Source organism: Bufo bufo, chromosome 11, assembly GCF_905171765.1.
Source record: "Bufo bufo chromosome 11, aBufBuf1.1, whole genome shotgun sequence".
Lineage (NCBI taxonomy): Eukaryota > Metazoa > Chordata > Amphibia > Anura > Bufonidae > Bufo > Bufo bufo.
Genome location: NC_053399.1, coordinates 80,927,987 through 80,945,070, shown reverse-complemented (window position 1 = coordinate 80,945,070; position 17,084 = coordinate 80,927,987). Strand labels below are relative to the sequence as shown.

Genomic DNA, 17,084 nt, shown 5'->3' with positions numbered 1-17,084 from the left:
TCAATTGGTCTTTATTAAAACTATTGAGCCGTTTTGTCACAAAGCGCTAACTGTCTAGCTTTGTGAATTTTTTTACTTTCACTTTGTGCCTGTCCTCTAATAACCCTTATCTCTATTTTACTAAGTAGTGATAATGCTTAGGCCTGTATGACACCAGCAGATTATCTGAAAGACTTTCTGACCAATCATTGGTCAAATGACCAATCACACACACAGATCTTTTGTTATACGCAACAACTATTGGTCTGATAATCTGTTGGTGTAATACAGTCCTTATTGAAGCCACATGTCTATCAGTAACTGAGCTATAATGAGTGTTTATAAGGTCAGAGAGCAGAGATGAGAAGCCGTCAGCTGAGCTGCCTGACAGAACAGAGAGAAAATTCAGATCCCTTTTATTAGATCATCTCAGCTCTGTACAGAAAAAGGGCTCCGTATTTGTAATAAAGACCAATAAAAAAAAAATATTTTTAGCTCAAAATAAGTACAATGCAATAATTAAAAAAATTGCCCCCAAAGGTGTACATAGCCTTTAAATGTATTTTGTTGGGATTTATGTGATAGACCAACACAAAGTAGCAAATATATGTGTGAAGTGAAAAAAACCTAATCATGGTTTTCCAAAATTTTAATAAATAAAAATGTGAAAAGTGTGGTGTGCATTTGTATTCAGTCCCCCTGTACTCTAATACCATAAAATCCAGTGTGACCAATTGTCTTCAGAAGTCACCTAAATAGTAAATGGGTTTCTCCTGTGGGTAATATATTCTCAGTATACATACATACTTTTGTTCTTTGAAGGCCTCAGTGCTTCGTTACTGAACATTAGTGATCAAACGGCATCATGAAAACCAAGGAGCACACCAGGCAGGTCAGGGATAAAGTTGTAGAGAAGTGTTAAGTGGGGTTAGATTATAAAAAAAAAAAACTAACAAAAAAAAAAACAAGCTCTGAACATGGAGCACTGTTCAGTCCATCATCCGAAAATGGAAGGAGTATGGCACAACTACAAAGCTACCAATACATGGCCGTCCACCTAAACTGACAGCCTAATTGGAGAAACAGCCAAGAGGCCCATGGTCACTCTGGAGAAGCTGCAGAGATGCACAACTTAGGTGGGAGAATCTGTCCACAGGACAACCATTAGTCGAGTGGCAAGAAGAAAGCTATTTTTGAAAGCAAACCATAAGAAGTCCTATTTCCCACAAGCCATGTAGAGGACACTGCAAACATCTGGAAGAAGGTGCTCTGGTCTGATGAGAACAACGTTGAACTTTTTCGCCTAAATCCAAAATGCTATGTGTGGCGGAAAAGTAACACTGCACATCACCCTGAACACACCATCCCCACCGTGAAACATGGTGGCACCATCATGCTGTGGGGATGTTTTTCTTCGACAGGGAAGCTGGTCAGAGTTGATGGGTAGATGGATCTAAATACAGGGCAATCCTGGAGGAAAACCTGGTAGAGGCTGCAGAAGACCTCATACTGGGGCGGAGGTTCCCCCTAAACATACAGCCAGAGCTACAATGGAATGGTTCAGATCAAAGCATATTCATGTTTTAGAATGACCCAGTCACAGTCCAGACCTAAATGCCGTTGAGAATATGTGGCCAGACTTAAAAATTGCTGTTCACAGCCGCTCTCCATCCAATCTGACAGCTTGAGTTATTTTGCAAAGAGGAATGGGCAAAAATTTCAGCCTCTAGATGTACAAAGCTGGTAGAGACATACTCCAAGACTTGCAGCTGCAATTGCTGCGGAATGTGGTCCTAAAAAGTACGGACTCAGGGGACTGAATATAAATGCACGCCACACTTTCCAGATTTTTATTTATTAAATATTTTGAACACCAAGTATCTTCTTTTTTTCACCTCATACATACATGCCACTTTGTTTTGGTCTATCACATAAAATACAGATTAAAATACATTTAACTTTGTGGATGTAACGTGGACAAGATCAAGGGGTATGAAGACTTTTTCATGGCACTGTACATAACCTTATTCTTAAATTGGTTATGCAGCTTAGGAGCCAACAACCTTAATAACCCCAAACTGTGCCCAATAAAAAAATACCTGTCCACCATCCCACTGTGCTGACATACCATTAAGGAGCCACTTGGAACACTCCAGAAGCAAGGTTTTGCAAAAATGTTGGTGCATTTATCGGGAGCTGATTTATGGGATTAATATACACTCGCCTACTAAAAAAATACAGTTCCAAGAAGTAGTTGTTGGAATTGAATGAATTTTTTTTTTGTGTTAATGTAACGATGATATATGTACGTAATTACAATATTAGAGGGAAAGGATGAGTTTATTGGGAAACTCTACAATAGAAAGCAGGCTCTAGTGTCCTGTGGGGCCTCCTCTAGCCTGGATACAGGATGAGATATGGTTGGACATGGAGGCTTACAGTTTCTGTAAGTATTCGGCAGCACACTTACCCACAGATGATGCAGCTGGGCCTGTAGATCCTGCACACTGGTAGGTTGCAGAAGCTGGAGTCCCAGCTGGTCTCATAAATGCTTGATTGGCGATAAATCTGGAGACTGGAGAGGACAGACATTACTGGGAAACCCTTGCTGTGTGTGGTGAGCCTTATCCTGCTGAAAAATGCCAGTTGGAAGCCTACCATGAAAGGGAACACATGAGGCTGCAGGATGTCCCGAAATATCACTGAGCTGTTAGGGTCCCTCGTATCACTACTAGGGGGTGACTGACTGTCATATGTGATGGCTCCCCAGATCATTTGAAGGAGTCGCTCCACAGCAAAAGCAGGATTGAAGCTCTCTCCATGAGGCCTCCATACTGGAACCCGACCATTGTGGGATCCCAAACCGAACGTGGATTTGGGGTTAAAGACAGTGGTTCCAGTCCATAGCGGTCCAGGTTTCTAGTTCACAACACAAGTACAAACAAAGAAAACTGGGCCAGGCTGTCAATGGCAGGACACGTAATGGATGCCTTGACACCAAATTTCCTTCTGCCAAGTGCCTTGAAATGGTCCAGGCAGAGACTGGTGTGTAATGAAATGAAGTGTTTGGATGGTGGACAATGAAATTGTGGGAGCTGCTTGTGCTTGTCGGTGGATCAAACAATCCTCTCTACTCGTGGTCTGGCTGGGCTGTCCAGACCCTGTTTGCTGTGTATGTCCATGTCCTAACGTAACCACTGCTCCCAACAGATAGGTCTGAGTGACCTATATGGCAGTAAATTCCCCAAAATGAGTCATGCTTCTCTGTCTAATGATGGAAGTCTGTCAACAGGGCAACACAGTTAGCAGTCAGTGATCTCTCACCAAGAGGTACACTACTCAAAAGTAGCCTCTGAGAGACTTTTAATAGGGTGGGGGGGGGGGGGGGAACACTTTGAAGCCCTCTTGTGGTGAGACCCAGTGTCTAATCCGACCAGACCTGTAATCTGTTACACATCTACCTGAGACAAAAATGCATGCAGAGATTTGGAGCAATCCAATATTTCTATCTGGTGTTATTTTTTTTGTCAATGGGACGTTGTTTTGTGTGAGGCAGTGTGTTGTATATTCTTTGATACTGCAGTGATTTGGCAGCTACTGCTACGCAGTGTTCTCCCCTTTTAGTTACTACTATTTTGTTACTTGCAGCAGTAAATGTTATTTAAACTTGGGGTCTCCTCCAATCTTTCTAATATAATAGGCTTTTCCAGTATGAAATAGATGGCCCCCTTAAAGGGATTGTCCCACAATGGACATTTATCACCTACACACAATGTCTTATGTCTGTGGGTCTCACCACTGGCTCACTATACCCCCAGTGATCACTAGAACGGGTTTCCTGAGCCCCCCGTTTCTCCATGAGGAGTCTGAATAATCTACCATATCATGGAGACAGCAGAGGACATTGCAGGAACGGGGGTCCAACGTTCAAGTGATCACTGGGGGTTCTTATCTCATAGCTAGATGATAAATGTTCGCTCCCTCTGCACTTTGATTCACCGAGCCATTGGTGATGAGATTTTCACTGCCTGGCCTTCACAATCAAAGTGGAGAGGGGGCGTGACAGAGCAGAGCCTCTAGGTGTAATGGCAACGCCCCCGAGGATCCCAGAGGCTCATTCGTATTTATTTAAACATCATTTTTCTCCGTTATGCGGGCACATATGAAGATGGGACCAACGCAGATGTCTTCAGCTGCCAAGCGCACATGTAACAGGTCAGCCAGTGTCATAGGTACAAATCTGCTGACAGATGCCCTTTAAGGTGGCCGTAAACCTACCATAGCTGTCAGTGAGCCCTCCCTCCCCCCATACATATGCAAACTTGGCTTGGACAAAGGGGTGAGGCAAATAAGCTGCTGTCAGAAACTTCTAACAGCAGCTGGTCTCCCATCAGAACAGAGTATCGGGCATGATGAAATTCAGTCGGTACACCCCCTTCACATAGTTGGCTGCTCCCGCTGAAATTGGTGTGTCAGGGTGACTTTGTTATTTAGTATGTGGGCTCCTGGACGATGGATGTGCGGGGGGGGAGATGGGCCCAGTCATACATTTCCCCTGCAGCGACCCCTAGTTGGAAAATATAGTAGTGCGCATTGACCCGGTGACCATATACCATAGCTGATTTCTGTTTGTAGATGGAGTCTCATGTTTTCAAAATGTGCAACATTTACCTGCATCTTCCGTTCTCCATTATGATTGATACGTATCGTTCTCGTGTATTTTTCAGATTATGTTTACTTTGAAAACTCTTCAAGCAACCCTTTCTTGATAAGAAGAATAGAAGAACTTAACAAGGTAAGTAGTACCTACCTTATGATGCTGCATGTATTCCCTACTATAAGGCCTCATGCACACGACCGTGCCGTTTTTTGCGGTCCGCCTTGGAGAAGGCCCCTTGCAGACGAGCGTGTCTGGATTAGGACCGGATGCGTTGCAGATGTGTTTAGTGAAAACTGCACGATTTCGCAAGCAAGTTCATTCAGTTTTGTTTGTGACGCGTTCAGTTTTTTACCGCGCGGGTGCAGTGCGAATTAATGCGTTTTTCACGCGCGTGATAAAAAAACGGAATGTTTACAAACAACATCTCTTAGCAACCATCAGTGAAAAACTTGCTTGCGATTTTCACGCAGCCCCATTCACTTCCATGGGGCCAGCGTTGCGTGAAAATCGCGGAATGTAGAACATGCTGTGATTTTTCACACAACGCACAAGTGATGCGCGAAAACCAACGTACATGTACACAGCCCCATTGAAATGAATGGGTTCGGATTCCTTGCGGGTGCAATGCATTGCACCCGTGCGGAATACTCGCTCGTGTGAAGGGGCCTATGAGTGCGGCCAGACGTAGTGGATTCTCTCCTGCAGGTTTTACTGCAGATTTAGGGCTCGTTCACACGAACGTATTTTGCGTTCCGTATACGGACCGTTTTCTGCGTTCCGTATACGGAACCATTTATTTCAATGGGTTTGCAAAAGATGCGGACAGCACTCTGTGTGCTGTCCGCATCCGTTGCTCCGTTCCGTGGCCCCGCAAAAAGGATGAGTCCTGTCCTATTCTTGTCTGTTTTGCGGACAAGAATAGGCATTTCTATAATGGCCTCCTGTTCCGTTACGCAAATTGCAGAAGGCACATGGGTGGCATCCAATTTTTTGCGGACCGCAAAAAAAAACGTCACGGTCGTGTCAACGAGCCCTTACTGTGGATTTTACCCTATGAGTTGTAGAGGGTGGAAATCCACCACCTAAATTGACAGGCTGCAGATTTTTTTTTTTTTTATTTCTTAATTTCGTCCACTTTGCTGGTACTGTAAAACGAGGCGGATCTGCTTGTGGCACAGGTCCCTTGTGGCTGTGCCCTAAAGGGATCTTCAAATGCAGATCTGTTGCACACATTTCTCCAACTATCAGTTCATCCTTCCACATTGTCACGTGGATTTAATGGGGAGTAAAATTCTGCGTCAGATCTCCGCTGTGTGAATTCACTCTAAGGGTCCATTCACTCGTCCGTTTTTTCTTTCCTGATCTGTTCCGTTTTTTCAGGAACAGATCAGGACCAGATCTGGACCCATTCATTTTCAATGGGTCCTGGAAAAAATCGGACAGCACAATGTGTGCTGTCCGTTTCCGTTGTTCCGTTCCGCATGTCCGTTTAAATATAAAACATGTCCTATTCTTGTCCTGAAAAATCGGATCCTGGACCAATACAAAGTCAATGGATCCGCAAAAAACGGAAGACATTCGTATGTCATTACGTATGTCATCCGTTTTATGCGGATTCCGTTCCTGGAAATTGGGCTTCCTCCCCAGTATTAAATGTGCCCCCCTCCCTCTATATTCATTGGTGGCCAGTGCGGCAGTGCGGATTCCCAGTAAGTTTTCTACAGATCTGATTTTTCACTTCGTGAAAAACTCAGATCCGACAGTATATTCTAACACAGAGGCGTTCCCATGGTGATGGGGACGCTTCTAGTTAGAATATACTGAGAACGGTGTACATGACTGCCCCCTGCTGCCTGGCAGCACCCGATCTCTTACAGGGGGCTGTGATCCGCACAATTAACCCCTCAGGTGCTGCGCCTGAGGGGTTAATTGTGCATATCATAGCCCCCTATAAGAGATCGGGTGCTGCCAGGCAGCAGGGGGCAGACCCCCCTCCCTCCCCAGTATTAAATGTGCCCAGTGCGGTCTCACCTCTCCCCCCCCCCCCCCCCCCCATCATTGGTGGCCAGTGCGGATTCCCAGTAATAATAAATGTGCCCAGTGCGGCCTCACCTCTCTCCCCCCCCCCCATCATTGGTGGCAGCGGAGAGTACTGATCGGAGTCCCAGTTTAAATCGCTGGGGCTCTGATCGGTTACCATGGCAGCAAAGACGCTATTGCAGTCTTGGCTGCCATGGTTACTTAGCAATAAATACAAGCATTATACTTACCTGCGACTGCGAGCTGCGATGTGTGTCCGGCCGGGAGCTCCTCCTACTTGTAAGTGACAGGTCTGTGCTAAAAGCAATGCGCCGCACAGACCTGTCACTTACAAGTAGGAGGAGCTCCCGGCCGGACACACATCGCAGCTCGCAGTCGCAGGTAAGTATAATGCTTGTATTTATTGCTAAGTAACCATGGCAGCCAAGACTGCAATAGCGTCTTTGCTGCCATGGTAACCGATCGGAGCCCCAGCGATTTAAACTGGGACTCCGATCGGTACTCTCTGCTGCCACCAATGATGGGGGGGGGGGGGGGGGGGAGGAAGAGGTGAGACCGCACTGGGCACATTTATTAATACTGGGAATCCGCACTGCCACCAATGATGGGGGGGGGGGGGGGGGAGAGAGGTGAGGCCGCACTGGGCACATTTATTATTACAGGGAATCCGCACTGCCACCCATGATGGGGGGGGGGGGGGGGAGAGAGGTGAGACCGCACTGGGCACATTTATTATTACTGGGAATCCGCACTGCCACCAATGATGGGGAAGGGGGGGGGGGGGGGGGAGAGGTGAGGCCGCACTGGGCACATTTATTAATACTGGGAATCCGCACTGCCACCCATGATGGGGGGGGGGGGGGGGAGGGAGAGGTGAGACCGCACTGGGCACATTTATTAATACTGGGAATCCGCACTGGCCACCGATGATGGGGGGGGGGGAGAGGTGAGGCCGCACTGGGCACATTTAATACTGGGGAGGGAGGGGGGTCTGCCCCCTCCTGCCTGGCAGCACCTGATCTCTCACAGGGGGCTATGATTCGCACAATAATTGTGCGGATCACAGCCCCCTGTAAGAGATCGGGTGCTGCCAGGCAGCAGGGGGCAGTCATGGACACCGTTCTCAGTATATTCTAACTAGAAGCGTCCCCATCACCATGGGAACGCCTCTGTGTTAGAATATACTGTCGGATTTGAGTTTTCACATGTTTCCGTTTTTTGCGGATCCGCAAAAAACGGATGACATACGGAAACATTTTCAGGACCAACGGATCCGCAAAAAACGGACCGAAAATCGGGATGTAGAAAAATACGGACGTGTGAATGTAGCCTAAGGCCAATGTGTATTTTCTGTGCAGATTTTGCTATGGTAAAGCCGAAGGGTAATACAGTACCAGCTAATTACCGTAGATGATTTTTTAAAATTCTCTTGTAGACGCTCTGGAAATTCTCTATGTGTAAATTGACCTGTGAAATCGGCATGTTAACACGTGGACGCAGACTTCTTTTTTTTTTTTTTTTTTTTTGTGGCCTTCACCTCTCTACATTGAAAAAGGATGAGGTCCCTATGACTATTTCTTGGATGTGCATCTGCACTGCCGGTCGACTTCCACTGCACGGGGATAGATTTGAAACGGGGCCCCCTGTTGGCTGCGTTCACATCTGCACACTGACCTAATTCACCATCAAAAAGATTCACCCAAAGTAAAAGGCGTAGGTGCCTATAGCAACCAATTCCGTTGCTGCTTTTTTTTTTTTTTCTACAAAAGGCATGTGGCAGAGGAGAGCGGGATTCTGATTGGCTGCTGTTACTTTGATAAATAGTGCAAATCTGAATTGTTGAATGATAATGTGATCAATGCCCTTGTTCCATGTGCACTTTAGATATGATTCTTAATATGTGACTAATTGAAAATGTGATGAGCAGTCTGACTGCCATAGAGCGCAGTAGCTGGATGGTGCCTGCTAGGTATTAATGTATGGCAGGGGGTCATGTTCCTGATCGTGCCTTTGTCTGCTTCACATGCCCATGTAATAGGAGAAGATGTGAGATTAGCGCTGCGGGGGCTTCTGTAGATTGACCTGATGTGCCCTGGTAACTGGTTCATAGATATGTGTGAACTATGGTTCATCTTTAAAGTGGCTCTCTGGGGCTCTAGCTAAAATCAGTTTCAGCTAACCTGTGGAAGGAAAAGAATTTCGGACCTGGCATGGATCTGCAAAAACGCTTGTTACAATAATACAACCGCATGCATCCGTCATGAACGGATCCGGTTGTATTATGTCTTCTATAGCCACGACGGATCAGTCTTGAACACCATTGAAAGTCAACGGGGACGGATCCAGTTTCTGTTGTCAGAGAAAACGGATCCGTCCCCATTGACTTACATTGTGTGCCAGGACGGATCCGTTTGGCTCCGCTTCGTCAGGCGGACAGCAAAACGCTGCAGGCAGCCTCCAGAGCGAAATGGAGACTGATTGGAGGCAAACTGATGCATTCTGAGCGGATCCTTTTTCCATTCAGAATTCATTAGGGCAAAACTGATCCGTTTTGGACCGATTGTGAGAGCCCTGAACGGATCTCAGAGACGGAAACCAAAACGCGAGTGTATAAGCAGTCTTAAAGGGTTTCTATCACTTGGTATGACATAATTAGCTCTCAGACAATAGCGATCCGCTAGTGTCTGCTCTGGCCAACCATCCTAATATAACAGCTTTTGGGGCAGCCGTTTTGCTAAAAAAATAACTTTTATAAATATGCTAATGAGCCTCTAGGTGCTATGTGGGCGTCATTAGCACCTAGAGGCTCCGTCTACCTTCATACACAGCGGCCGCCCAGCGCGTCCCTCCAGCCCGCCCATCTCCTGCTGAATGCGATCCTCCGTGTGACGCAACGGACGAATTCTCGCGCATGCGCCGTGCGCGGCTGTATTCGGCGCATGCGCAGTGAATGTCTGACGCTTCCCTGCTCAGACATCTCCACTGCGCCTGCGCCGATGACGTCATAGTGCTCCAAGGAACAGGCGCAGTGGAGATGTCTGAGCAGGGAAGCGGTCAGACATTCACTGCGCATGCGCCGAATACAGCCGCGCACGGCGCATGCGCGAGAATTCGTCCGTTGCGTCACACGGAGGATCGCATTCAGCAGGAGATGGGCGGGCTGGAGGGACGCGCTGGGCGGTGGCTGTGTATGAAGGTAGACGGAGCCTCTAGGTGCTAATGACGCCCACATAGCACCTAGAGGCTCATTAGCATATTTATAAAAGTTATTTTTTTAGCAAAACGGCTGCCCAATAAACAGTTATATTAGGATGGTTGGCCAGAGCAGACACTAGCGGATCGCTAGTGTCTGAGAGCTAATTATGTCATATGAAGTGATAGAAACCCTTTAAAGGGAATGTGTGACCAAACTTTTTTTTTTTCTGCCAGTTAAAACCTGATGGTGACACAGATCTGTTTTCTAATCAGTTTTTATTTTCTGATTGTATTAATAATAATATTTTATTATTATTTCTTTTTTTTATTATTTGGTGTCCTAAACATGGTTATGGGGCACCCATCTTGCCTGAGCTTTATGCTATACAGCAGCCACCATGGGCCATAGACTCAGTAAACTGGAGAGGACTCATTGGCTTCTATGGGGGAGTTTTCTAGGCACGCTCTGTGACCTGTGCAGAGGTCATTGTAAAAACAAGCAATGCAACTGCACTCTGCAAAGCACAAATAATAAATTAATACAATCGTGCCATACTCTGTTATAGAGAATGTGCTAATGCTATGTTATAAATGTGAGATTCTTGGCAAATACATTTTGTACAAAATTATTTGTGCCTGTCCACCAACGACAATGTGACCTTGCCGGTGGTGGAAAGGTGCAAAATATATTTGCTAAGAATCTCACGTTTATAACCTAGCGTTAGCATTAGTACATTTTCTTTGTGCATTAGTACATTATTTGTGTTTGCAGAGTGCTGTTGCACTGTGTTTTGTTTTTGCTTTTGTGCTTTCAGCCATGGTAACGTGCACCTGTGCATTGGGATGTGCTGACTAACCCCCATTTCTTGCAGACGTCATTGTGCAGGGAAGTGGAGTAGATAAGCTGTGATCTCACTTAAGCCTCTTTCACACGAGCGTGACGGATTGGCTCTGGATGCGTTCAGGGAAACTCGGACCATTTTGCAAACAAGTTCAGTCAGTTATGTCTGCAATTGCGTTTTTTCCCTGTGGGTGCAATGCGTTTTGATACGTTTTTCACGTGCGTCATAAAAAACTGAAGGTTTATAAACAACATCTCTTACCAACCATCAGTTTCTCGCTCGTATCATTGGGGGACACAGGACTGTGGGTATAGCTGCTGCTGCTGCCACTAGGAGGCGACACTAGGCTGAAAATTGATGGCTCCCCTGCCGGCTATACCCCCTCCAGCCCGGAGAGAGTATATCAGTTTTTAGCTTAGTGTCGTAGGAGGCAGACCTCCCTGCTTGCAGAGCGGCTTCCTTTTGTTTATTTATTTTTTGTTTTTTTCTTTTAGGATGGAAAACAGTCGCCTAGCCTCTCTGTTTACCCTGGAGCAAGACCAGTGTCTGTTTCCCTCACCGCCCGACCTCCCCCAAGAAGTAAAGGTTGAGCAGGGCAGCCTAGTTCCCTTGCCTCCCACCAGCCAAAGGGTCACCTTGATCCGGCAAGACCCTCTCACCATACCAGACTGCTGAACAGAACAGGGTGACCCTGCTGGTCCACTGAGGGAGGGTGAAGAGACGATGGGGTGAGTAATCGGAATAGGTGAGTATTTTACCCCCAACCTCTTCTCACTTCGGGTCCCGACTATCCGACTTAGTCCACAGGGCAGCCCTTATAGAGACTCCCGCTTTTCCCCTTGCGCATCCGGCCGGCCACTGCGCTTTCTCAGACCCCGGCTTTGTTTCGGGCCTCCCCCTGGTTTGGGTTGCGGCTACTCCCCGCTTTTCCGCCGGGGGCCTCAGCGGCCGTTCCTGGCAAGCGGGTGCCCCGCTCGCACCGCTCCGGGTCCTTTCGTCCTCCAGCCGATCGGAAGTGCTCCGCGGTCGGCTGTGAGTAGCTAATTTAGGCCGTGGCTTCGTCGGATGTATAGGCCGCAATTCGGCGCCTCCCTCCGTGACTTAAGAGGAGGGGCTCTGCTTCCTGCCGCGCTCTGTGAGAGGACCCTTATCGCATTACACGCGCTGATTCTCATCTCAGATGTGTGGACGCTATAAGATCGAGTTTACTACTCCTCCGGAACGGTTCTTTCTGTCCCCGCCACCCAGAGATTCAGTTCGGGCTGTCGCCTTTTTACAGGCAATTCGGTCCCTTCTCGCTTGAGGTGTAATCTCCCAGGTTCCCCTGGAGGAACAATTCACAGGGTTTTATTCAAACCTATTTGTTGTCCCCAAGAAAGAAGGATCCGTTCGCCCGGTTCTGGACCTCAAGTTGCTGAACCGGTTCCTCCGGATTCAACACTTCGACTCTCACTGACTCCGTTTGGGCCGACCGGAGGTGTACCTGATGGCACCCATACTCATCCACAAACTTCCCACCTTCTCTTGAACAAGAGATCCCCGGGCGTATGCCGTAGACGCACTGGTGGCACTATGGGACGGGTTCTCTCTACTTTACGTCTTCCCTCCTGCCCAGAGTCCTGCGCAGAATTAGGATGGAGGGCATCCAGATGATTCTCATCGCTCCGGTTTGGCCCCGTCGCGTGTGGTACACCGATATCATCCTCCTTCTAGGAGACACTCTGTGGCCTCTTCCGCTCAGAGTCGATCTTCTCTCTCAGGGACCTGTCTTCCACCAGCATTTAGAGTCGCTACGTTTGACGGCGTGGCTGTTGAAACCGCCATTCTGAAGCAGCGCGGTTTCCCTGACGGTCATTCACACCATGATTAATGCCAGGAAACTAGCATTATCCAAAATTTATTATAGAACTTGGAGGTCTTTTCTCTTTTCGCTTCTGTGAGGAACGTAGCCTCCCTCCACTGCGCTTATCACTTCCCATTCTCCTTTCCTTTCTGCAATCGGGTCTGGATTTGGGTCATGCTCTTAGTTCCTTAAAGGGACAGGTGTCGGCGCTGTCAATTTTTTCCCAGCGTCTTTTAGCAAATCAGGCCCCGGGTAAGACCTTTCTTCAAGGGGTGGCTCACACCGTCCCTCAGTATCGCCCCCCTTTGCCCTCTTGGGACTTGAACCTTGTCCTTGGTTCCCTAGAGTCTTCTCCTTTTGAACCTTTAGACGCAGTTTCCCTCCGTCTTCTTTCCTGGAAGGTTGCATTCCTGGTGGCAATCGCATCCATCATGCACGTTTCAGAATTGGTGGCGCTTTTGTGTAAGGAACCCTTTCTTGTTCTGCACCAAGATAAGGCAGTGCTCCGACCTATACTTTCTATTCAGCCGAAGGTAGTCTCTTCCTTCCATGTCAACGAAGACATTGTTCTCCCTTCGTTCTGCCCCTCTCCCTCACATCCTAGGGAGCGAGCTCCCTATCAGCTGGATGTGGTTCGGGCTCTGAGGATTTACTTATCCATTTCTAGTTCGTTCCGCCGTACGGACTCTGTTCGTTGTTCCTGAAGGGCCTCGCAAAGGCTTGGCAGCCTCCAAGGTGACGATTGCCAGGTGCATTCGTTTGGCAATTGCTGAGGCATACCGTTCCCGGGGCAAGGCACCGCCCTGCGGGATCACGGCCCACTCGACCAGGGCAGTGGGCGCTTCTTGGGCTCGTTTCCACCATGCTTCTGCTTCACAGCTGTGTAAGGCAGTGACTTGGTCTTCCTTGCACACGTTCACCAAGTTTTACCAGGTGCATTCTTTTGCATCAGTGGACGCTGCTCTGGGCCGCAAGGTCTTGCAGGCAGCAGTATCTTGAGCTTCCACAAGGACATTTTCCATGGGTGTGTGGTTCTTCCCTCACCATGGACTGCTTTGGAACGTCCCACGGTCCTTTGTCCCCCAATGACACGAGCGAGAAAACAAGATTTTTGTGGACTCAACTGTAAAATCTCTCTCGCTTAGTTCATTGGGGGGGCACAGCTCCTACCCATTGATTTCTCTTATTTCCGCAGTTGACGGCGGTTGGTTTGCTGGTACGGCCTTCAGTTCTGGTTCCGTCCTACTGGCATTAATGGGTTATGGTTTGTTTCCTGTATGTTTTTCTCCTACTGCTTGGGCACAAACTGATATGCTCTCTCCAGGCTAGAGGGGGTATAGCCGGCAGAGGAGGAGTTAACACTATTCAGCCTAGTGTCGCCTCCTAGTGGCGGCAGCAGCAGCTATACCCACGGTCCTGTGTCCCCCAATGAACTAAGCGAGAAAAAGATTTTACGGGTGAGTCCACAAAAATCTTGTTTTTCCTCTGAAGCCCCATTCACTTCTATGGGGGCAGGGCTGCGTGAAAAAACACTGAATATAGAACATGCTGCGTTTTTCACGCAACGCAGAACTGATGCTTGAAAAGAAACCGCTCATGTACACAGACCCTCCTCCCGTCCGTAATCCCGCGCATGCGCCGATGAACGAGCACAGTCGGGCCGGGGCATCGCAGTTTACCGTGCGTTATCGCGTTCATCGGTGCATGCGCGGGATTACGGCCGGGCCGAGGGAGGTTAGAGCAGAGACTAAGGGCGGGCAGAGGCGGCGGAGGGGGAGTGGCTTTGTATGAAAATGACTCGGGGCACCTTCACAGCCTCATTTGCATACGGATTAAAGGGAGTCTGTCACCAGATTTAGACCTAATAGACCGCTTACATAGCGCTCTAGCATAGCAGTCTATGATTCTAATGGTACCTTTGATGTTTGCTTGTGAAGTTCCCCCAAGGCAAAAACGGACTTTTATTCATATGTAAATTAGGGCTCGCAAGTGCCCAGGGCGGCGCTCACCTTGTTGGAGCCCGGGCTGTTCTGCATCTTTTTGTCATATCCCCGCCCCAGCCTCTTCCTCTGCCCGCCCCGCTCTTCCTTTGCGTCCTTCTTCTCTGCAGAGAGATCCCGCGCCTGCGCTATCCATTGCTTGGCTGGGGCATGCGCACTGCGATGCCCATTGTGGGTGTCTCTGGTCCGCCTCCTCGCCGCAGTTTCTCGCCCTTGGCCGGCGCATGCGTAGTAGCTACTGCGATGCCGTACCCAAAATGGGCATCTCAGTGCGCATGCCCCGGCCAAGCAATGGATAGTGCAGGCGCGGGATCTCGCTGCAGAGAAGGAGGACGCAAAAGAAGAGCGGGGCGGGCAGAGGAAGAGGCTGGGGCGGGGATATGACGAAAAGAGGCAGAACAGCCTGGGCTCCAACAAGGTGAGCGCCGCCCTGGGCACTTGCGAGACCTAATTTACATATGAATAAAAGTCCGTTTTTGTCTTGGGGGAACTTCACAAGCAAACATCAAAGGTACCATTAGAATCATAGACTGCTATGCTAGAGCGCTATGTAAGCGGTCTATAAGGTCACAATCTGGTGACAGACTCCCTTTAAGTGTTTTTCTGCACAACAATGCTAGCAAGGAACAAACGGTAAGCACAGTTTTAATAGGGGGGATGCCGTGGACATAACACTGTTAATAGGGTGAATCTGCGTGAAAGACTCCCTTTAAACAATAGGTCATAGGTTACATTCCCTTTAAGAACTGGTGCTCCCGGTCATACTGGTAAGGCTACTTTCACACTGGCGTTTTGGCTTTCAGTTTGTGAGATCCGTTCAGGGCTCTCATAAGCGGTCCAAAACTGATGAGTTTTGTCCTAATGCATTCTGAATGGAAAAGGATCCGCTCAGAATGCATCAGTTTGCCTCCGTTCAGTCACTATTCCGCTCTGGAGGCGGACACCAAAACACTGGCTGCAGCGTTTTTCGGTCCGTCCTGGCATGCGGAGCGAGACGTTCTCTGACACAATAGAAAACTGATCCGTCTCCCATTGACTTTCAATGGAGTTCATGACGGATCAGTCATGGCTATAGAAGACGTAATACAACTGGATCCGTTCATGACGGACCCGCAAAAAACGCTAGTGTGAAAGTAGCCTTAGTAAATGATGCCTGCTGTAGGGTGAGGTGATGAAATCTTCACATCCAGACATGTCAGTGGAGGTTAAAGACCCCACTGACCGCTAGATGATGGGACTCCAGCGCTCTGCGGAGGTTTGCTTACCGCCAGCTTTACCTGGAGAACATACGTATGGGCTATGTCTATGTATTGTGGGGGGCTGCATACAATCCGTTAAGGTCCCCCTACTACTAGCCTCTGTGTCATATCAGAAGTGATTAGCGATGAGGAGCCATTTCATTTTGGCGGGTACTATTGCTTGCTGGGTTGATTTGCAGTTATGGAATATGGATCACGCTGATAAAGGAAAATGTCTCTTGAAGCGGATTTGACGCCACCTGACAAAACAAAATAATTAGTATATTCTTTAGGAGTTTATGAATATGATTTCTTTTTACAGACTGCGAATGGAAATGTTGAAGCGAAGGTTGTGTGTTTCTATAGGAGGAGGGATATCTCCAGCACTCTCATTTCTTTGGCAGACAAGCATGCAAGTAAGTACCCTGTACAGCCTCACCTCCTACCTATACTCTTGATTTTGTTTCTGCTATTCTCGCACGTTTTGGGAAAACCTCCTGAATGCTTCATTCTTCTCTGAAGTGATCGGGATGCGGTGCAGTGTTGCATCATGTGACACGGGACAGAAGTGCCGTGGTGAAATCTGCACTGAAATCCTGACTGTGCTTGTGAGAATTTTGGTGCAGATTTCACCCTCTGCATCACTAGAATCGATATGAAAAATCCATAGCAAAGAAGTCCAATCCAAAAGAGGTCACCTTGCCGTGGTGGATGGGCACAAATTATTTTGATCAAAATGTATTTGCAAAGTTCCTCATATTAAATTATATAGTGATGGGGTTGCACTGTGTTGCAATACTTAGATGCCGGGATTACGTATTTTTCGATACTTTCGATAGAAGCTTAGCATCCGTCCCTTTCAGAACATGGCGTACACACAGCTGGTTCTTATCGTCGTTTGCACAGTGGAGAAGGAGAGAGTATGGCCATCCGTCCCTCCCCATTGTGGCACGGCCAGCCACTGCCACCAATGAAAATGCTGAGTGGCTTGATGTCGGCGAGGGAGAATAGGAGTGCAGGGGACATGCACACTTATTGATATATACAGGGGGGTCCACAATCCTTGCAATGCTGGTAGGAAAAAGACCTGTGATGACGTCATCACCCTGTGACAAGGACCATCCATATGTTACTGGTCACATAGTGATGAAGTCATCACAGGTCCTTTATCCCACAGCATTCAGGAGGAGTCTTAGGAGTGTTATCAGGTGGAGATGACCTCATGAGCAGGCGACCGGTATGTGCTTAATGGAGACACTGCTTTATGCCTATATTAATGGGAGGCAC

At 48.0% G+C, this 17,084-nt stretch overlaps 1 protein-coding gene across 6 annotated transcripts in view; it reads left to right on the top strand.

The window, feature by feature from the left end:
• The window catches only part of MTA1 (metastasis associated 1), a 114,886-nt gene that overhangs the window by 11,364 nt on the left and 86,438 nt on the right, over window positions 1-17,084 (top strand). For all 6 annotated transcript variants that reach the window (XM_040412835.1, XM_040412834.1, XM_040412838.1 and 3 more), the window contains exons 2-3: window positions 4,707-4,774; window positions 16,120-16,213. In XM_040412835.1, the coding sequence (XP_040268769.1) occupies window positions 4,707-4,774; window positions 16,120-16,213 (162 nt within the window). The remainder of the gene's footprint in view (window positions 1-4,706; window positions 4,775-16,119; window positions 16,214-17,084) is intronic.